The 21893-nt window shown below is 47.3% G+C and overlaps 2 protein-coding genes across 3 annotated transcripts in view; both read right to left on the bottom strand.

The window, feature by feature from the left end:
• Positions 1–2359, bottom strand: part of RPF2 (ribosome production factor 2 homolog) — a 34947-nt gene extending 32588 nt beyond the window's left edge. The window contains exons 1-2 of one of the 2 annotated variants that reach the window (XM_040983893.1): positions 2256–2359; positions 746–878 (exon numbers count right to left, since the gene is read on the bottom strand). In XM_040983893.1, the coding sequence (XP_040839827.1) occupies positions 746–878; positions 2256–2278 (156 nt within the window). In that variant the 5' untranslated portion in view covers positions 2279–2359. Of the gene's footprint in view, positions 1–745; positions 879–1601; positions 1620–2255 lie in introns of those variants that run through there. The other variant, XM_040983894.1, reaches the window with a different exon arrangement.
• Positions 2360–8708: 6349 nt separating this feature from the next.
• Positions 8709–15389, bottom strand: GTF3C6 (general transcription factor IIIC subunit 6). Its single transcript, XM_040983892.1, has 6 exons — positions 15153–15389; positions 14758–14838; positions 14242–14305; positions 13995–14039; positions 12069–12185; positions 8709–9195 (listed from the first exon to the last, which is right to left on the bottom strand). The coding sequence occupies exons 1-6, from the start codon at positions 15255–15257 to the stop codon at positions 8894–8896; spliced, it is 714 nt and encodes a 237-aa protein (XP_040839826.1). The 5' UTR covers positions 15258–15389; the 3' UTR covers positions 8709–8893.
• Between the last annotated feature and the right edge of the window lie 6504 nt (positions 15390–21893).

The following is a 21893-nucleotide window of genomic DNA, read 5'->3' as shown; positions in this document are numbered from 1 at the left end:
CCATGACAGCACCACAGGCCACAATTCTGTTCCTGTCTGGCCCTCTGCCTGAGCAGACAGGGACCGTGTCCTCTATAACTAATAACTCCCATAACCTAGCACAGTAACTGGCATTGCTGAATGTATAACTACATAATTACATGCAGTTATGCCACTTTACAAATTAGATACCTTCCTAAAATGTTCGCAAACTAAATTCCAATAATGGAAATTAGTTCAGGCTCGTACCTAAGGAACTGGCTGCTTTAAGGCAAGTCACTAGCAAGTACCTTGGGTCAGGCAAATAATCTGTAACTTTAGCTTTTCTAAGGCTAATAGCTCAGGGAAGCCATGAAGACCAACATATTCCCCAGCAGCAACTCAGTATCATTACTTTCTAAAGCAATTTCAATACCATTTAACTGTAAGTAGAGGGTGGATGTTACGATGCCAGTGGGGATATCTGCTTCCCACATTAAGGTACCAGGGTCAGCACCCAGTTCCAGCTCGTGATTCACAATTTCTGGCTACTGCAGATCCTGCAAGGCACAGGTGACAGTTCAAATAACTGGGTTCCTGCCACCTACAAGGGACGTTTGGCTTGAGTTTCCAGCCAGCCACTGGCTTCAGCCTGCCTCACCATGGCCACTGCAGTCACCGGCGGAGTAAGCCAGGATGGGAGCTCTTTCCCCGCTTCTCACTCCATCTGCCTCTCGAATAAACACAAAAATGAAAAACTAAAAATAAATTCAAAATAAACACATACCATGTCTTTAAGGACTTGTGTTACTGTCGCATTTGCATTTCCCCCTTTAATCAGCATGGCATTTTTAACATTTTCATTAAGCTTCGGTTCTCTCTTCTCAAGGAATCTCTTGGCCCTTTTTGTCTTGGGTTTTCTGTTCAGAAAAGAATGCAAAACCATTTAAACATTTTCCTCATATTGAAAAACTATGACTAATGTACAAATGTATTAAAAAAAATCAATGGACATTAAACACCATATTTGTTGGTTAGGACTTCACCATTAAACACTCCTTAGGGAACTATTAGTCAAAGGCACTTCATTATTGCTGGTAAGTATGTGTACTGTTTGGATTGAGTCCTGTGACACAGCAAGGTACACCTCTTTTGGGGGTACCAGCACCCCATGAAGGAGCGCTAGTTCAAGTCCCAGCTACTGTGATTTACATCCAGCGTCCTGTCAATGTGTCTGGGAGGCAGCTGACAATGGCTGAACAACTTGGGTTCCTGCCATCCTGGGGGGACACCTCAGCAGAATTCCTGGCTCCTAGTTTTAGCCCTGGCTCAATCCTGGCTGCCACAGCCAGTTGGCGAGTAAATCAGCAGACACATCTCCCTCAACCCCACTCCTTCTCACTCCTGTCACTGTCCTTCAAATAAGTTTATTTAAGTGTGTTATTAGTTCGTAAAAGTTTCCATTTTGACATTCCAGCATTCTCTTCTGTTTTTTTTTTTTTTTCTTAATTAAAAAATGAAGGACAGTAGGCCAGAACAGAGGCTCTTACAAGCACCGTGATCCAATTTGGGCTATCCTCTGCTGCTTTCCCAGGTGCATCAGCAGGGAACTGGACTGGAACTGGAGCAGCTGGGACACCAACCTCCACTGGGATATCAGTAAGACAGACACAGCAAGCAGCTCAACTCTCTACACCACAGCTCCAGCCCCCCACCCACCTGTTAAGAGGATACTGCTACACATATGTGCTAATATGGCAAAAAGTGCTTCGTTATTTTGCATATTTCATGAGGTCTGTTACTTCTTATTAATCAGCAACTGCACCTGACGTTTCATTAGCCGTTTGTCCAATTAGTAAACAAGCTTACACTTTTGTATTCCCCACAATACAGCACGTGTGAAAGCACTGCTAAGTTAACGACTAAGAAACACCCACGTTAATCTGAGCAAACTGCGAGAAGCCCATACCAAACAGAAGCCACGATGTACAGAGGCTTAACACATTTTCCGAATTTACTGAAGCCCTCAGATTGGAAGGCAAAGACAAACTTCCCGCGTTAGCTCCACCCGCCGCCCCTCTCACAGAAGACACTGAACTCGGGAAAGCCTGAAAGGGCAGCAGCACGGAGTCCGCCCGGGACAGCGCCCGGCAGCGTCCGACGCAGAGGGGCGCGCTCTCCGTCCCGCTCGAGCCCCCTCTCCCGGCCTCAGGACGCTAGCCTACGACCGCGGCCCCCGGAGGTCTCCTCCGCCCCGGTCACCGACGGGCCCCGGGGCCAGCGCCTCGCGTACTCACACAATCCGATCCAGAGGGTCCATCGCCACCACAGCCGAGCCAAACACGAACACACGTGCGGCGGACAGCCTCCACAGAACCGGCAGGCGGAAGCGGAAGCTGACGCTACGCGTGACATCACATCCTGGGACGACCTCGACGGCCATTTTGACAGGAACGCGTTCCGTTTCCTTGGTTACCAATTTTGTCTAAGCTCTTTCCCGGAAATTGAGGGTTGTAAGCAACGTTTCCGGTAACTTCTCTGGCAGCTAACTACCTAAACTCGGGAATTCAAAAACTACGCATCATTCTTCAAGGTTAGAAAGGGATGCTGGAAAAGATGATGGGACGGTAGGCACTTGCAGAAGCCATGCCGAAAATAATACTGATGACAGAGAGTGTTTTGCCAATTTTTTTTTAATTGACATACTTCACATACCATAAAATCAATTCACTTTACTGCTTACAGTCCCGTGTTTTTTAGGTATATTTACAAAGATGCGTACGGGCCGCTACTGTAGCGTGGCACACTAATCCTCTGCACTCCAGCTCCGCTGGAGTCCCAGCTGCTCCATTGCTGATCCAGCCTTCCACTAATGTCCCCAGGAAAGCAATGGATCAAGTGATTGGACTCCTACACCCAAGTGGGAGATCTGGGAGAGATTTGTGGCTTTAGCCTGGCCCAGCCCATGTTGTTGGGGCCATTTGTGGAATGAACCAATGGATAGAAGATCTCTGACTCTCCATCTCTAACTCTGCCTTGCAAATAAATCTTAAAAAAAAAAAAAAAAAGCCCACTATAATAGGGTTTGGAGAGCTGCTAGGTTGGAGAGATTGCACTGGTGGAAGTCTGGCCTGCTTTTCCGACACGTTTGCCTACACAGCTCTTCCACAAGGCTGCTCCTGAGTCGCATCTTTTTGCAGTAGTAATCTAGTAGGTAAACCTTTCTGAGTTCTTTTCCTGAGTTCTGTGAGAGGTTCCAGTAAATCATTAAGCCTGAAGAGGGGGTTATGGGCCCATCCCTTGTGTAGCCAAAAGGGACCAGCCACTTCAGAACCAGCAGGTGGGTGGTGTGGAACAGTCCTGTGGAACTGAGAGGTCTCTACTTGCAGGATCTGATGGTGATTCCAGGTGGACAACAATGTCAGATCTGAGTTACAGGACACCCGACTGATAACCACCAGTAAAATGAATCGACTAAGCGAGAGAACACCTCACATCTGATGTGACAATGAAGTACTGACAGCAACAGGAGAAACAGAAGCTTCCTATCAATGGCATAATAGATTTTTATAAATTGTTATATTTTTCTTGGAAAGGCAGATTTACAGAGAGAAGAGAGACACAGAGAAAGCTCTTCTCTCCAAGTGACCACAGTGGCCAAAGATGAGCCGATCAGAAACCAGGAGCCAAGAGCTTCTGGGTCTCCCATGTGGGTGCAGGGTCCCAAGGCTTTGGGCTGTCCTTGACTGCTTTCTAGGCCACAAGCAGGGAGCTGGATGGGAAGTGGAGCAGCTAGGGCACAAGTCAGTGCCCTTGGAATACTGATGCTTGGAGGTGAAGAATTAGCCAAATGAGCCATAGCACTGGCCTTTATTCTTTTTATGTGAAAGGCAGAGACAGAATGATACAAACACACATAGAGCTCTCATCTGCTGCCTCAGCCCTCAAATGCTTGTAACAGTTGGGTCTGTGCTGAGCTCAAGCCTGGGAGCCAACAACTCCATTCCATTCTCCATGTGGGTGGCAGGTATCGAGGGTCCTCCCGTCCCGCGGAAGAAATCACCCAACACTTGAGAGTCTCCGAGGCGCTTTATTCCGATCTACCGTTGTGAACCGTTATGACTGTTAATTCCATTACGCTGAAGCCCCTCCCCCGCCAAGCCCTGGCTTATATGTCAAACCTGTCCAATCAGCACCAAGGCACACCAATCAGCGCAAAGGGCCAATCACAGGGCAGGAAATTGTCAGTGCCCCCAACAGGCAGGGACCCAATGACCTGAGTCAAAACTGCTGCCTCCCAGGGTCTGCATTAGGGAAGCTGTAGTCAGGAACCAGAGCCAACTGCAAGCACGCCAATGTGGCCTGTGGACATCTCAACCATGAAGTCAAATGGCAACTTCCTGACTTCCCTCTGGCCAATCCCTAGCCACGATGACCATCTGTGGAGTAAGTCAATCGTGCAAGATCACTCTGTCTCTCCTTCTATGTGACTCTGCCTTTCAAATAAATTTTTAAAAACTTATAAAATCGTAAACCAGTGTCACTTTCCCTGATCCTCACTAAAATTTAAAAACAAATTCGAAATGACTTTCCAGTGAATAACTACTTTGCTTACCATCCCCTTAGCAGTCCAGGACTCCTCATACTACTGATCCGACTCCTTGCACAGGCTAGACTCACTCACTGACTTTTCTTAGCCACACCAGCACTACCAGCATCTGTCTCTCCTACCTGAGTCTTATTTAATTTGCTTTTTTTTCTAATCGAATTCCAACTTTCAGCCTATTTTATTTCCTTAATCACACAAAACTATGTAAAAAGCCTACAAGTCTAATAAGTTTGACAAATACTTTCTTTAACATTTATTTATTCCACTTTTATTGGAAAAGCAGATCAGATTTATGAAGAGAAGGAGAGAGAGAGAAAGATCTTCCATCTGCTGGTTCACTCCCCAAATGGCTGTAATGGACAGAGACAAGTCAATCCGAAGCCAGGAGACAGGAGCTTCTTCAGGTCTCCCTCATGACTGCAGGGACCCAAGAAATTGCTTTCCATTGCTTTCCCAGGCCATAAGCAGACAGACCAGAACTGGAGCAGCAATGACTTGAACCAATGCCTATATGGGATGCCAGTAGAGGATTAACCTGACATCACTACACCACCACCAAACAAGTGGCCTTTAAGAGGAAGACAGGCGTGTAACTGAAGCTTAGGAAATTTGGTTAAAGAAATAGAGGTTGGAGGGGCCAGTGTGTTGACTCAACTGGCATCCCTAAGGGCACCAATTCATGTCCCAGTGGCTCCACCTCCCATCCAGCTCCCTGCTTATGGCCTGGGAGAGCAGTAGATAGCCCAAAGCCTTGGGACCCTGTACCTACCACAAGAGACTGGTAAGAAGCTCCTGGCTCCTGGCTTCAGATCAGCTCAGCTCAGCTCAGCTTCAACTACTGTGGCCATTTGGGGAGTGAATCAGTAGATGGAAGATCTTTCTCTCTTGCTCGCCTTTTCCCTGTAAATCTTAATTTCCAATACAGACGAATAAATCTAAAAAAAAAAAAAAAGGTTGTACTGAGAGAGATTTGACACGACACACACACTATTGATTGTGGCCTTGAATACAGCAACCACAAGGTGAGAAATGTAGGCATCCTCTATAGCAGGGGGGGGAACTTTTTTCTGCCAAAGGCCATTTAGGTGTTTACAAAATAATTCACAAGCCATACAAAATTAACTTGTGGGCCTGGCGCAATAGCCTAGTGCCTAACTCCTTGCCTTGTGCCCGCCAGGATCCCAAATGGGTGCCGGTTCCTGTTGTGGCTGTTTCATTTCACATCCAGCTATGGGAATAAAATAAAATAAAAATAAAGTGAAAATAAAATAAATCTTAAAAAAAAAAAAAAGAGGAACACTCAGAGAATCGCAAAGCCCATATTTTCCATTGGGTGTTTATAGCACTTACATGGTCATCCTGGTCCAGTCCACTTGACCAGTAAGCAGTCACTTTTTTTTAAGATTCATTTATTTTTATTACAAAGTCAGATATACAGAGAGGAGGAGAGATAGAGAGGAAGATCTTCCGTCCAATGATTCACTCCCCAAGTGACCGCAACAGCTGGTGCTGTGCCAATCAGGAGCCAGGAACCAGGAACCTCCTCCACATCTCCCACACAGGTGCGGAATCCCAAAGCTTTGGGCCGTCCTCGACTGCTTTCTGAGGCCACAAGCAGGGAGCTGGATGGACAGTGGAGCTGCCAGGATTAGAACTGGCGCCCATATGGGATCCTGGCGCATTTAAGGCGAGGACTTTAGCCACTAGGCCATGCTGCCAGGCCCCACTTTTAACCATAAACAATACTGCCTATTCTCATAGTTAACACTCAGTTATTACTTTCCTTAGTAAGTTTCCAGAGATAAGTGCAGAAAGGTAAATCCAAGGTCGTCATATTAAGGCATCAGCAAGTAATCAGGACTGAAAGTTTTATCTCACTGTTGTGCCATTCAAGACTTCTATTCCCAAAGCTACTTTAAAACCCAAGAACTCCGGGGTGGGAAATTAGCCTAGTACCCAAGATGCTGCTTGAGATGTCCTTATCTATGCTGGAGCACACAGGCTCCACTCCTACCTCCAGCTCCTGACTCCAGCTCCCTGGGAGGCAGCAGTGATGGTCAAACAACTGGGTGCCTGCCACCCTCATAAAAGACTTAGATTAAGGACCACTTGGGTAGGAAATGTCCCAGCCGCTCTACTTCCCATTAAGCTCCCTGCTTGTGGCCTGGGAAAGCAGCAGAGGGTGGTCCAAAGCCTTGGGACCCTGCACCCACATGGGAAATCTGAAGGAGGCTCCTGGCTCCCGGCTTCGGATTGGCGCAGCTCCAGCCATTGCGGCTGCTTGGGGAATGAATACTGGGACGGAAGATTTTCCTCTCTGTCTCTCCTTCTCTCTGTATATCTGACTTTCCAATAAAAATAAATAAATCTTAAACAAAAAAAGATTACAGCTGCATCAGTTCTGATATAATTAACATGTGATGTATTTCAAACTGTATGAAATTACTGGTTTTGGTCAAATGACAAATACTGCCAACTTCATATAACTAAATCTGTAACACTATCATCAAATTTATAAAATAAAAAAAAAAACTAGAGCGAGATCTAAGTTACTGTCCCCATAAAACAAATATTACAGTTGAATTCTAATGATTTTACTCTGAGAAAAGAGTGAACTTATAGATAGTTGGAATATCAGAAATTATGTTTATCCCTAAGCACTTAAAAATTCTCAATGGCTAAACACTCACATTGCAAGCACTGGGATCCCTTATGGACATTGGTTCATATTCTGGCTGTTCCACTTCCCACCCAGTTCCTTATTTGTGGCCTGGAAAAAGATGACCCAAAGCCTTGGGCCCCTGCACCTGCATGGAAGACCCAGAAGCAGCATCTGGCTCTGGATTGGCTCAGCTCTGGCTGTTGCAGCCATTTGGGGAGTGAACCAACAGAGAGATTTTTTTTTTAAGATTTATTTTTTTATTTTTATTGGAAAGGCGCATATACAGAGAGGAGGAGAGACAGAGAGGAAGATCTTCCGTCCGATGATTTACTCCCCAAGTGAGTGCAACAGCCGATGCTATGCCGATCCGAAGCCAGGAGCCTCTTCCGGGTATCCCGCGTGGGTACAGGGTCCTAAAGCTTTGGGCCATCCTCGACTGCTTTCCCATGCTGCAGGCAGGGAGCTGGAAGGGAAGCGGGGCCGCCGGGATTAGAACCGGCGCCCATATGGGATCCCGGGCATGCAAGGCGAGGACCTTAACCACTGCGCCACTGCATTGGGCCCCAACAGATAAATTTTTCACTCTGTCTTCCTCTCCCCTCATAACTCTGCTTTTCAATTAAGTAATATAAATGTTTTTTACAACAACAAGTGGAAGGCAGGCCTGGCAGCATGGCCTAGCAGCTAAAGTCCTCGCCTTGAACGCGCCAGGATCCCATATGGGCACCAGTTCTAATCCTGGCAGCTCCACTTCCCATCCAGCTCCCTGCTTGTGACCTGGGAAAGCAGTTGAGGACGGGCCAATGCTTTGGAACACTGCACCCACGTGGGAGATGTGGAAGAAGTTCCTGGTTCCTGGCTTCGGATCAACGCAGCACTGGCCGTTGCACTCACTTGGGGAGTGAATCATCGGACAGAATATCTTCCTCTCTATCTCTCCTCCTCTCTGTATATCTGACTTTGTAATAAAAGTAAATAAATCTTTAAAAAAAAAAAGTGGAAGGCAGAAGGCTAGGTCTGCGAGATAGGTTGAAGGAGGAAGTAACAAGAAAGATTTACAATGGGAAAATGACTTGATCCCTCATTGCTGGCTTTGAAGAGAAGCAGGTCAGGAGCCATGAAACAAGGTTAACTTCTAGAAGCTAAAAATTGCTCTAACCTGACAGACAGCAAGAAAACAGAGCCTTAATCCTTCAGCGGCGAAGGCCTGAACTCAGTCAAGAACGAAGAGAGCAAACAAACGGATTCACCTCCCCTACAGCCTCCAAAAGAAAGAGCATCATCCTGCCAACACCTGGATTTTATCCCAGGGCAGGCCTGTGCTGGACTTCTAACCTACAAGGCTGTAGCGCACCACATCTGAGTTATATCAAGCCGCTGCATCTGTGGTCATTTCTGATAGCTGCAATAGAACACACAGGCACTGACCTTGGTAAAAGCATTCTTCAGAGATGCAGCTCTCACGTGATTTAAACCATATCTTAACAAAATTTTTTTTAATTCACACCCAGTTCAGAATGCTTCTGGAACATGCCCTGACACGGCTGTGCTGTGTCAGGAAGTGTTAACACATTGCCAACAAAGACACTGCAGTGAACAAGCGAAGGCTACACAGACAGTTAGTTTACACTTTTCTAAGTTCATGACCAGTCAGGAGAAACACTTCACCTAGGGTTGGTTTCTAAGGCAGCATCTTGAGTCTCCATAAAACCAGAATCTTCTTTCTGGGAAGAAGGGGTGTCGGCAGAAGGACCAGAATTCTGCCCCGCCAGGCCCTGCAGCTTCTCCTGCTCGGCAATCGGCTCTGAACTGTCTTTCATTTGCACCTCCTGCTCTTCCAGCTCCGGAGGTTTATCTGAGGCTGCAGCTACTGCTTCTTCCTCTTCATGCTCGTGCAGGAAGCTACAGATCATGTTGGGTCTGAAGGAGAAATCATTATCCTTGATTTGCAGCCACTCCACGCCGCCTAATTCAAGGGAGAGGACAGAAGGAGCACCACAGAAAAGGAATTTTAGTTAAATATATTTTCTTTTCATTTAAATGTTCATCCTGTGAAAATATGTCAAAATCAAATACCAATTAAAGCCAAGCAGTGGGGTGCCTATAACTGCTCAGGAATGAATCATATCATTTCCATCTTCCCTGGAGATCTTGGAATGTTTATCATTTATGCATCCTCAAAATCACTAGATAATCAATTTCAATTACTACTTACCATCCCGTGCCCTCTCCCTGCCCCAGTTCAATTCTCATCTCATCCTGAAACATCACCTGAGCGCTCCCAGTCAATCCATGCCCTAAAGGAAACTTCTGTCACTTTGTTATCATTCTCTCTTCAGCTATTTAATGTTCATAATATGATGGAAGAGTCTACTCTGTCACCTTTCAAGTCACAACTCCCAGATATCATTCTGGCTTGGAACATCCAATTTAAAGGAAACAGTTCTCCAACAAAGCCAAACAACTACCATGTGATAAATGTTTATTCTTTTCCTTTCCCAGTAAAGGCCCTGATCTCCCAATGAACTCTCACAATCAAAACTTGCTTTAGGTGCTGGCGCTGCAGCATAGGAAGTTAAGCATCTACCTGCTGCACTGGGGTCCCACCTGATTTGAGACCCAGGTACTCCACTTCCCATCCAGCTCCCTGATCATGTGCCCGGGAAAGCAGCTGAAGTGGCCCAAGTGACTAGGCTCCTGCACCCATGTGGGAGAGAAGCTGCAGGACTCGTGGTTTTGGCCAGGCCCAACCCTAGCTGCTGTAGCCATTTGGGGAGTGAACCAGTGGTCTGAAGATCTGTTTCTTCCCCTTCCTCTAACTCTTCCAAATAAATAAATTTTTAGTTGCTCTGATAGTGCTAGTTAAACTTTCTTGTCTGTTAATTACCCCTTTAGCTAAATATTTTCAAGGGATCCTCACAAATCTCTATAGCTAGCTCAAGCTATCCATTCTCCAAAATTCCTTTAGACGTCTTTAAAATACTTCAACCACCTGCCACCTTAGTCACTCTTCCATCTACTCCTATTCTCCGCCATAACCAACCCCTCCACCGTTGCTTGTGGAAATTTCCTCACTGCTGGTCCCAAATTTTCATGTTATTCCTATCAAACAGCTGTTTAGTCAAAAAGTTACTAGTTCTGGGCCTGGCTAAAGTCTTCGCCCTGAATGCACCAGGATCCCATATGGGCACCAGTTCTAATCCCGGCAGCTCCACTTCCCACTCAGCTCCCTGTTTGTGGCATGGGAAAGCAGTCAAGGACGACCCAAAGCTTTCAGATTCTGCACCCACGTGGGAGACCTGGAAGAGCTCCTGACTCCTGGCTCCTGATCAGCATAGCACCGGTCGTTGCAGTCACTTGGGGAGTGAATCATTGGATGAAAGATCTTCCTCTCTGTCTCTCCTCCTCTCTGTATATCTGACTTTCCAATAAAAATAAATAAATCTTTAAAAAACAAAATTACTAGTTCTTTTCATTCCAATTCTCCTGCAGCTACTGATTTCCTTTTTTTTTTTTTTTGACCACTGTCTTAGTCATCCAAGCTTAAAACCTTGAAACCATCTTTTCCTGGTGCTTAGCATAATACTTGCAGCGTAACAGATTCTTGGGTAGAATGAATGAGGTGTTGAGTCACACCCATCCACATGTGTTTCAATGGTAAATTACATTTAGCACTTAGGTTCCTAAAGCTAAGGGTCACAACTCTGTCTACTTTGCTCCCCCATCAGGTTAATAATGCCGTTATGTCACCACAGCCGGCCTCAAACAGGGTCCTGATGATCTTTGTCTGGTTCATGAGCTGTGTAGTCCCTTCCCACACTGAAGAGGGCACAAGAGAAATGATCAAGAAACTTCTAGGGCCAGTGCGCAAAAGACACTGTGGCTTCCACCTTGTTTCGGGGATTAGCTGACGTGAGAGAAGCCAGCAGCCATGTTGGGGAACACTGAAACAGTTCTGTGGGATGTCCACAGAGCAAGGAACTGAGGCCTCTTGCGAACAGCCAGCACAGCAGCCATCTGCTGGGGGGATGAACCAGCAGATGGGAGATTTCTATCTACGTGTCTGGGCAGGTGTAGCTCTCGTGCTCTTTCTCTTTTAAATAAAATAAAAACAAACCAGGACTCACTATTGTGGTCCCAGACTCTCCCCCACATGGAAACTTAGCTTCTTCCAACTGAGCACCTTAAGAAGGCTGCAGCTGCTGTAAGTTTCCAGGGCGCTCCCTGGGGTTACACCTTTGGTGTCAGAACTGTGATCACAACATTCATTCCACTGATAAAGAAGTTCTTATTAAAGAGAGGGATAGGGAATGAGAGACTACTGAATTCCCCAGGGCTGGTACATCGCATCAGATTATTTGGCAAACTCCCCATGGTTTTTTCCAATATAAAGCAGTAACTTCTTTTATGTCCACAGTGTCCGTGGCTAGAAGAGAACTCAGCTGAATTTTCAGTCTGTACTTGGGCAAGGAGGCATCATTCCTAGTGATTAAGACACAGTGCCTGGGCCTGCATCCATCAATGCCCGGCCTGGGAGACAGTGATTTTGGCTCAGATGATCGGGTTCCTCCCACACACACGGCAGACCTGGACTGAGAGGCTAATTCCCTGCTTTTCAGCATCAGCCCCGCCCTGTCCACTGCAGACATTTGGGTAGCAAACCAGAAGACAGGAGCTTTCCTCTCTCTCACCTTGGTACTTGCCAAGGAATGCCCTCCACTGTACCACACCAACTATATCACAGTCATTACCACAAAGTACAAGAATGTCCGGGTACCCAAACATCCCTGTCAAAGCCAATATTGGATCACCTATTTCGAGAGAAGTAAATGAACAAACCTATATTTTCTTCTTCTCCTTCCTTCTTTTCTGTCAGCAGAGTTCTTGTCATGCTGAGCTTCTTCATCGTGTGGCATTTATACTTGAGCACTGTTCTGCTACTGCCATCTGCATCCACTAGAACAAGCAACAAACACCGATTATCACACCAGGTCATCCTGTCAAACAGAACAGTGCCATGAAGTCCCAACCGTTCCAGTTTCAACAGTTAGACTAAACCACTATACATCAAGTTTGGCAAATTCAAAGTGTCTCACCATCCTGCTCCAAGCATGGGCAAGTGACAGATCCAACGGCCTGACTAGATTCAAAAACATCTCCAGGGGACACAAACACAAAGTTTCAGTATGAACTGAAGAGAATCATGGGATTTACTCCATAGAATATGGGAGGATTACGGGAATTAATATATGCAGCATCTACAGTAGTGTCTGGGGCAGCTGTTTGGTCTCAGTTGAGCTGCCAGCATCCCACACTGGGGCACCTGGGCTTGAGTCCCAGGTCTGCTGCAGAGCCTACATTCCTGCTAGTGTGCACCAGAGAGGTAAGAGGGAATGACTGAAGCAGCTGAGTACCCCATGGCAGACCCAGATTGAGTGCCCAGCTCTTGTGTTCAGCCTGGTCCGGTCCCGGCCACTGCAGGCATTGGCGGGTAACCTGGCAGGTTACTCTATCTCCCCTTTATCTAACTCTCAACTGCATCTGTGGTGAACATACAGGCTTAAAAACACAAAACAGTATCTTGACATACAAAAGCATCCCAATAAATATTATTAATAATTCCTAGTGAAAATGGCAAAAACCAGTATGTTCATGAACTAGAGAATATATTGTGGTAGGGTCACAGAATGGCGGGCTAAAGAGCAGGAAACAAAAATGAACTATAGCTATCTATCTCTTTAAGATTTATTTATTTGGGCCCAGCGGCGTGACCTAGTGGCTAAAGTTCTCGCCTTGAACGCACCAGAATCCCATCTGGATGCTGGTTCATGTCCCAGCAATTCCACTTCCCCTCCAGCTTCCTGCTTGTGACCTGGGAAAGCAGTCGAGGACATTCCAAGGCTTTGGGACCCTGCACCCATGTGGGAGACATGGAGGAAGTTCCTGGATCCTGGCTCCTGATCGGCACAGCACCGGCCATTGCACTCTCTTGGGCAGTGACTCATAAGACGGAAGATCTTCCTCTCTATCTCCCCTCCTCTTTATATATCTGACTTTGTAATAAAAATAAATAAATCTTAAAAAAAATAAAGATTTATTTATTTGAAAGGCAGAATGAATGACAGAGAGGTAGAAAAACAGAGGACTCTTACACCTAGTGGTTCACCCCCCAGGTGTCTGAAAAAGGCTGCAGCCAGGAGCCTTAACTGCATCTGGGTCTCCCACAGGGTGGCAAGGGACATCATCTGCTGCCTTCCCAGGAACGTTCACAGGAGCTGAGATAACCAGATGGGTGGCATGATGCAAACTAGCATTCTACATGGGATGAATATAGGATATCAGCTTCACAAATAGAGGCTCAACAAGCTATGGCACAACTGTGGCCTACACAGCTACATATACATATTTTTAAAAACAACATTTTGGGGGGAACCTGGTGCAGTAGCTTAGTGGCTAAAATTCTCGCCTTCCACACACCAGGAACCCATATGCACGCTGGTTCTAACCCCAGTGGCCCCACTTCCGATCCAGCTCCCTGCTTGTGGCCTGGGAAAGCAGTCGAGGACAGCCCAAAGCTTTGGAACCCTGCACCTGCATGGGAGACCTGGAAGAGCTCCTAGCTCTTGGCTTCGGACTGGTGCAGCTCTGGCCGTTGCACTCACTTGGGGAGTGAATCATGGGACAGAAGATCTTCCTCTCTGTCTCTCCTCCTCTCTGTATATCTGACTTTCCAATAGAACTAAAAGAAGTCTAGCAATCACATACCGTTTTCCACATTTTCTTCAAATATAACACAGGTCCCAAGAGTGTCTGCAGGGAAAAAGTGAAGACAGCTTGTTGAGCTCTAAGAGGTATCACTCCGAAAGGCATATTTAAAGGGACACAACAGAGGGAGGCAGGGAAGGAGAGAATATCATTATGCACTGTATCTATGAGCTACTTTCAATCTGTTTAAAAAAGAAACACACAAATGAAAAAGAAAGAAACTTCATCTACCCAATATCCTTCTAACCTTCATACTCCCCAGCAAAGACATAGCGGTCCACCTGCAGAATGGGCCTCTCGGTATCAATTCCCTACAGCAAGAATAAAGGAACAAACAAAACTATCATCAGAAAAAGCCTTCAAAACCAACCCGGAAACACCTGCCACAAGGCAGAACCTCTGGAGCAACTCATTCTAGCAACTTCCAAAGTCAACTACACGGTGGCACTGAGGCTCCAGGCTCAGTGCCACCTCATTCCTGCCGGAGGAGCAGGGTCTGTGATACTCAGTATCCTCTTTCCAGTTTGGGGCCAAAAGAGAGGACAGCTTATCCAACATGTTACTTCTTCCACACCTTTACCTGTCTGCAGCCACACACTCAAGACACCCAAGCCAAGTGGAACACGTTCCCCTCTGGGCTACCTGCGAGGACCCCCGAGTAGTGCCCTCTTTGTAAGGTGCAAGCCATATGCCGGTTGCTGGAGCATTCATTCTTACTGTCCACGGAAGCAAAGCTGCAATCCCCCAACTCCAGAAGACTCACCAAAATCTTGCACTTATTTTCACACTTGGAGAGAAAGTCCGAGTCCATAATTCCTGACAATTCCACCAGCACCAACTGCTCCTGTTGGAGCAAAGAGGGGGTAAACACGTTAACGTGGCAGCAAAAGACCCTCAGCCACACAAGCCCCAAATTGTGAAACTGGGCCCCGAGTTGGGACCGGTCCTAAGTGACGGTGGCGACCTTAGGCAGGGCCTTCCCCATCTAATCGGGGCCGAGGCGGCTCCGCGCCCAGACAAGAACCAAGCGACGTGCGGCGGCCGAGCCTCGCTCACGCCGGCCCGGGTCCCGAACTCCCTTCCCGCACGCAGCCGGCGCGGCCATCCCTGAAACTGAGGAGCGGCCGCCAAGGTTTGACCCGGCGCAGCGTATACGACCTCTTCTTCTTCGACGGCGTCCTCCTGACGTCGCCGCCCGGTCGCCGCCATGGTCGCGCTCCTCCTCACTCCCGCGTCACTCGTCGTGCCCGTCCGAGCCGCCATCTTGGGTCCGGGCAGCCGCTCGGCGGGTTCCTCAGGCTCCGCTCTCGGCAGGCGCAACCCGCTGCTGCCAGGACGCGAGATGGCGGCTGCCGGGGGCCCGAGGTTAGGATCCCGGCCCGGCGTCCTCCTGGCTGGCGTGGGCTGGGGCGGGACTTCGCTGGCGTGCGACCCTCTCGGCGCGGAGCTCTCGGCGCGGAGCTCTCGGCTGGGGCAGCTGAGGTGGGGGGAGGACCTGCTCTGTAGGAGGACAGGAGCAGTGAGCCGTTGGGTGGATCTCCCCTGCATTTGTTAGACAGAAATTCTTCACTTTAAAAAAAAAAAAAAAAGACTTACTTGAAAAAGTTAACAGAGAGAGAGGGCGAAATCTCCCATCTGCCTGTTCACTACCCAAATGTGGAAGAGGCCATTAGGTTTGTTTGTTTGTTTTAAGATTTATTTATTTTTATTACAAAGTCAGATATACAGAGAGCAGGAGAGATAGAGAGGAAGATCTTCCGTCCGATGATTCACTACCCAAGTGAGCAAAACGGCCGATGCTATGCCGATCTGAAGCCAGGAAACTGGAACCTCCCTCCAGGTCTCCCATGCGGTGCAGGGTCCTACACGGGTGCATTGCTTTCCCAGGCCACAAGCAGGGAGCTGGATGGGAAGTGGAACTGCCGGAATTAGAACTGGCGCCCACATGGTATCCTGGTGCATTTAAGGCAAGGAATTTAGCTGCTAAGCCACGTTGCCAGGCGCCGAGGCCAGTGGGTTTTAACCCACATAGGTGACAGGGGCCCAAACAGCACTTGGGGCGTCTAAAACATCCTTTTCCAGGCACAGGAGGAGGGAGATAGATTGCAAGCAGAGCAGCCGGACAAGAACCAGCACTGTTATATAGGCTGTTGGCAACACAAATTACTTTTTTTAAAAAAATGGTTTATTTATGTTTGAAAAGTTGAGTTACACAAAGAGAGGAGACAGATCTTCCATCAGATGGTTCACTTCTCAAGTGGCCAGCTGAAGCCAGGAGTCTGTCCTCCACACAGGTGGGAGACGCTCAATTTTTTGGGCTCTATTCTGCTGCTTTTCCATGCACATTAGCAAGGAGCTGACTCAGAAATGGGGCAGCCAGGACTGGAACCTGTGCTCATTATGGGATGCCAGCATCGCGGATGTCAGCTCCAGAGGTGACATCTGAAAAAAAAGAAATTATTTGAAAGAATTGGGGTTGGGGAGAGTGGACAGCTTCCATTTCCAACAATCTAGGGTAACCAGGCTGAAGCCAGGAGCTCCTTCTGGGTCTTCTGTGTAGGGTGGTAAGGCTCAAACACTTGAACCATCTCTTGCTGCTTTCCCTAAGTCATTAGCAGGGAGCTGGATCAGAATGAAGTAGCCAGGACCAGGAGCAGTATCCACATGGGATGTCAGCATCACAGACAGTGGCCCCCATAAGTGGCATTTTAACAACACCAAACAAGCCCTTGGGCAGACGTTTTTGCTGGAGAGTTGTGTGTCAAGTTCTGGTTCTAAGGAAGTCTTTCCCGATAGTGCAGCAGGAAACAGGTAAGGGTTAATTGGGAAAGCTGAGGGGGAAATTTTCCAAAAATTTCCTTAGAGGCTGTTTGTATAAACAATAGCAAGCAAAGTCCCAAAACCTTCCAAGCCTAATTTGATACATTGCTTGGCAAGAGATTGCCTGTTTCAAAAGCCTTCACTTAAAATCTGTATGAGAAGATAGTAAGAGCCAGATGGCCTACACACTGGGTGACTTCAAAACCCACACTTAGGGCTCCTCACTCATAGCCAGCTCCTGTACAATCACAGCATCAGGCATCCTCAGAGCCTGGGCTCTCAGCCTTGTCTCTGATCCATCAGTCCTCTCCTCCCCTATTAAGGACTGTAATAAACCTTCTCTATTACTGTCTGTGTATGTGCCTGTCTGAGGTTCAAAAGAATCCAGTCTCTGACTTTTTATTCTCAACTCCAACAGCCATAGTTTGTGATCTGGGCCTGTGTGTCTATGAGTTTTGCTCCTTCATAACCTTTGGGCTTCATGTAGTTTTGGTTATTATGTAACAACGTTGATATATAAAATCAGAAGCAATATACAAAATGTGATAAGTGAACGGCATCTTACTTTGCAATGGGACTGCAGCACAAAAATGTGCCACCACGTGAATGAACTTCAAACTGTGCCAAGTGAAAAGTCAGATGCAGGGCCCGGCGGCGTGGCCTAGCGGCTAAAGTCCTCGCCTTGAACCCGCCAAGATCCCATACGGGCGCTGGTTGTAATCCCGGCAGCTCCACTTCCCATCCAGCTCCCTGCTTGTGGCCTGGGAAAGCAGTCGAGGACGGCCCAAAGCCTTGGGATCCTGCACCTGTGTAGGAGACCTGGAAGAGGCTCCTGACTTCGGATGCGCTCAGCTCCAGCCATTGTGGCTGCTTGGGGAGTGAATCATCAGACGGAAGATCTTCCTCTCTGTCTCTCCTCTTCTCTGTATTTGTTGGAAAGTCAGAAAGTCAGATATACAGAGAGGAAGATCTTCCATCTACTGATTTACTCCCCAAGCAGCTGCAACAGGCAAAGGTGAGCCAACCTGAAGCCCAGAGACTAGAACCTCTTCTAGGTCTCCCATGCGGGTACAGGGTCTTAAGGCTTTGGGCCATCCCCGACTGCCTTCCTAGGCCAGAAGCAGGGAGCTGCTTTGAAAGCAGGGCTGCCAGGATTAGAACTGGCATCCATATGGGATCCTGGCGTGTGCAAGGCGAGGAGTTTAGCCACTAGGCTACTGTGCTGGGCCCTAAAGCTGCTATTTTCTTTTTTTTTTCTTTTTTTTTTTTAAAGCTGCTATTTTAAAAAACATATTTTAAATGGTTTTTTTTTTTAATTTGAAAGTAGTGTGGTTTTTTTTGTTTGTTTGTTTTTGTTTTTTTGACAGAACAAAGTTACAAAAAAAGGGAGAGACACAGAGAGGGCTGCCAGCACCACAGACAGAAGCTTAGCCTAGCATGCTATGGTGCCAGCCCAAATAAAGCTGGTTTTAAACAGAATAAGGAAAAGAAAATTTCTCAAGCTAATCAAAGAAAAGTCTTTGAAGCCGGATCAGGTCTAGGTGTCGTGGCAGCTGCATACCAGATGTGTAATTTAGCTCTATATCAAAAACAAGATGGCACTTGGCAATCATCCAGCATCATTCCTTCAACAATAAGCAAGGAAAAGCACAATTTTCAAGTAGCTTGAACTTTGCATTTTTTAAACTCTCAGATAAGGGAATATAAATGGCCCAGCTGCCTGCTTGGGAGGACCATACATTAATTATCCTGTCACATCAGTAAGTTCCTTTGAGAGACTCAGACGTTCTCCTGTTGTTTTAAGGGTCCAAGCATTTGTTCACACCTTAGGTCATGGTAATTTGGGAGTTGAAGGGCACAAAACAGCCTCAGCTGTCCCGTAGCTTGGCAGTCCTAGCTGGAGCCAGGGATTTTGCAAGAAGAGTGGATAGAGAGAGGAGTAAAGCATAAACACCTGGGTGGGACTGAAATCCTGTAAGGGAAGCAAGCGTATTTCAGTGTGTTCTAAGTAGTGGAATTTCAATACTAAGAAATTCTGGGAGGTCCGGCATGATAGCCTAGTGGCTAAATCCTCACCTTGCAAACGCCAGGATCTCACATGGGTGCCAGTTTGTATCCCATTTGCTGCATTTCCGTTCCAGCTCCCTGCCTGTGGCTTGGGAAAGCAGTGGAGGATGGCCCAAACCTTAGGATCCTGCACTCCTGTGGGAGACCTGGAAGAGGCTCCTGGGTTCAGATTGGCTCAGCTCTGGCCATTGCAGCTAGCTGGGGAGGGAACAAGCAGATCAAAAATCTTTCTGTCTCTCCTTCTCTCTGTGTATCTGCCTTTCTATTTAAGAAATAAGACAGATGGGCCCGGCGCGGTGGCGCAAGTGTTTAAGTCCTCGCCTTGCACGCCCCGGGATCCCATATGGGCGCCGGTTCTAATCCCGGCAGCCCCGCTTCCCTTCCAGCTCCCTGCCTGTGGCCTGGGAAAGCAGTCGAGGACAGCCCAAAGCTTTGGGACCCTGCACCCGCGTGGGAGACCCGGAAGAGGCTCCTGGCTTCGGATCGGCATAGTATCAGCCGTTGCGGCTCACTTGGGGAGTGAATCATCGGACGGAAAATCTTCTTCTCTGTCTTTCCTCTCTGTATATCCGCCTTTCCAATAAAAAATAATAAAAATAAATCTTTAAAAAAAAAAAAAAAGAAATAAGACAGGTCCCGACACATTAGCCTAGCAGCCAAAGTCCTTGCCCTGAACTCTCAGGATCTCAAATGGGCACCAGTTCTAATCCTGGTAGCCTGCTTTCCATTCAGCTTCCTGCGTGTGCCCTGGGACAGCAGAAGAAGACGGACCAAAGCCTTGAGACCCTGCACCCGCGTGGGAGACCCAGAAGAGCTCCTGGTTCCTAGCTTTGGATCGGCGCAGTTCCAGCTGTTGCGGCTACTTAGGTAGTGAATCATCGGATGAAAGATCTTTCTCTTTGTCTCTGTTCTTCTCTGTATATCTGACTTTCCAATAAAAATAAATTTTTAAAAGAAATAAGACAAATCTTAAAAAAGAAAAGAAATTCTGGGGCTGGCACCTTGCAGCAGTCAACAAGTTCTCTGTTCTGCCACCTGCTTGGGAGACTTGGATTGAGTTTCTGGTTTCCCAACTTTCACCCAGCCTAGTCATTGCCTTTGTTGGGATGGAAATTACTGCAACTAGTGCAACATGATCAGGGCTGGAGAGGGGGCAAAGTGCAATTGAGAAAATTGACAAACACAAGATAAAGACTACAGAAGCAGGTGGCCAGAGGGAAACCCTCTTCTCTGAGGAAGCAGGTTGACCTAGAAGACTCACTGCCTCAATCTTAGTGAACTGCCTGGGGAATCAAATTACAGGATTTGATGTGGCACAAACATTGATGGCCGCATTCCATGTTGATGTTAACCAGCCAGTGTGATCCCACGAACAGAAGTCAGCATGTGACTGGCTCAGGATATGGTAAAGCATACAGTCCTGTGGCCTTGGACCATTGCCCAACTGCAGAGCCTTGCCCACAGACCTCGACCCTGGTCTCAGGCTTGCTCACTCGCAGACTGTTGCCTGCAGAGTTTGACTTGTCTCTGGCACTTGCAGTCTGAACTCAAGATTCCAGACAGTCTGTCCTGCTTTTCCTTATCAAGTCACACTACTGTTATTATTGTTATTATTTTTTTACAAACTACCTACGGCAGGAATAAATGGGAATTTACTGTCTCTCCACCTCTCAAATATTAGAGAAAGGGAGAGAGAGATAAAGATAAAGAGAGAGGCAGGAAGAGAGAGAGAGAGGGAGGAAAGTAATGAAATGAGGGAAAATTGACAAGTCAGATTAAAAGGAGCCTGCTGAGTTGCAGTGGGTTAAGCTATTGCCTGTACCACAAGTATCTTATAAGAACGCTGGTTTGAGTTCTGTCCACTTAGCTTCCCATCCAGCTCCCTGCTGATGGACCTGGGAAAACATCTGAAGTAGATCCAAGGGCTTAGACCTCTGCTATCCACATTGAGAACCTGGATGAAGCTCTGGGCTACTTGCCTCAGCTTGGTCCTGCATGGCTGTTGTGGCCATTTGAAGAGTGATCTGGTGGACAGAATTTTTCTTTCTCTCTTTCTGCTTGCAGGGTCATTTCTAGAAAAGAAAACAGTAGTGTGACTTGATAAGGAAGAGCAGGACAGACTGTCTGGAATCTTGAGTTCAGACTGCAAGTGCCAGAGACAAGTCAAACTCTGCAGGCAACAGTCTGAGTGAGCAAGCCTGAGACCAGGGTCGAGGTCTGTGGGCAAGGCTCTGCAGTTGGGCAATGGTCCAAGGCCACAGGACTGTATGCTTTACGATATCCTGAGCCAGTCACGTGCTCACTTCTGTTCGTGGGATCACACTGTTGCTTCCTGATCAAGCATTGGCTGGTTAACATCAACATGGAATGCGGCCATGCTCCAGCCAGCAGAGCCAGTAACATGGCCGACAGGAGACCAGTGATGGTAGAAGTCTCTGCGAAGTCTCTCTTTATTGCTCCTTCACCTCTCTTTATATACTCTTCCCCCTCCAAGTCCTAATTTAGCCAGGAAATTGGATACAGATAAGTCCAATTAGTCTAGGTGTTTTTAGCTACAGCCCAGTTCCTGTTCCTGCCCAGCCCGATGAGCGCTAATCAACTCCTTAACAGCCATCAATGTTTTTGCCACATCAAATCCTGTAATTGTATTCCCTAAGCAGCTCAGTAAAAGACTGAGGCAGCAAGTCTTCTGGATCTACCTTTGTGTGTGTGTTTTAGATTGATTTTGTTTTTATTGGAAAGGCAGATCAGAGGTACAGAAGGGAGTGACAAGGAGGAAAAAGCCCACCCATCCACTGCTTCACTTCCCAAATAGCCACAATGATTGGAGCTGAGCCAATCTGAAGCCAGAAGCCAGGAGCTTCTTCCAGGTTTCCCACGTCGGTGCAGAGTCCCAAGGCTTTGAGTCATCCTCCACTGCTTTCCCAGGCCACAAGGAGGGAGCTGGATGGGAAGCCAGAATACACGAAGCACCCAGGAGCCCAGTGCTTGCAAGGTGGGAGATTAGCCAAT

The sequence above is a fragment of the Ochotona curzoniae genome, unplaced genomic scaffold (genome assembly GCF_017591425.1).
Source record: "Ochotona curzoniae isolate NIBS_2020 unplaced genomic scaffold, NIBS_Ocur_1.0 contig_3819, whole genome shotgun sequence".
NCBI lineage: Eukaryota > Metazoa > Chordata > Mammalia > Lagomorpha > Ochotonidae > Ochotona > Ochotona curzoniae.
Note: the sequence above shows the minus strand (reverse complement) of the source record. Positions and strands in the feature narration are given on the sequence as shown.

Excerpts from the sequence above, each read along its gene's own strand:
- GTF3C6 (XM_040983892.1), bottom strand. The coding sequence starts at position 15,257 with ATGGCGGCTCGGACGGGCACGACGAGTGACGCGGGAGTGAGGAGGAGC. Across the intron at positions 14,306-14,757 it reads AAAATAAGTGCAAGATTTTG|GGAATTGATACCGAGAGGCC; the intron begins GTGAGTCTTCTG and ends TTCTTGCTGTAG. Across the intron at positions 14,040-14,241 it reads CTTTGCTGGGGAGTATGAAG|ACACTCTTGGGACCTGTGTT; the intron begins GTTAGAAGGATA and ends TTTTCCCTGCAG.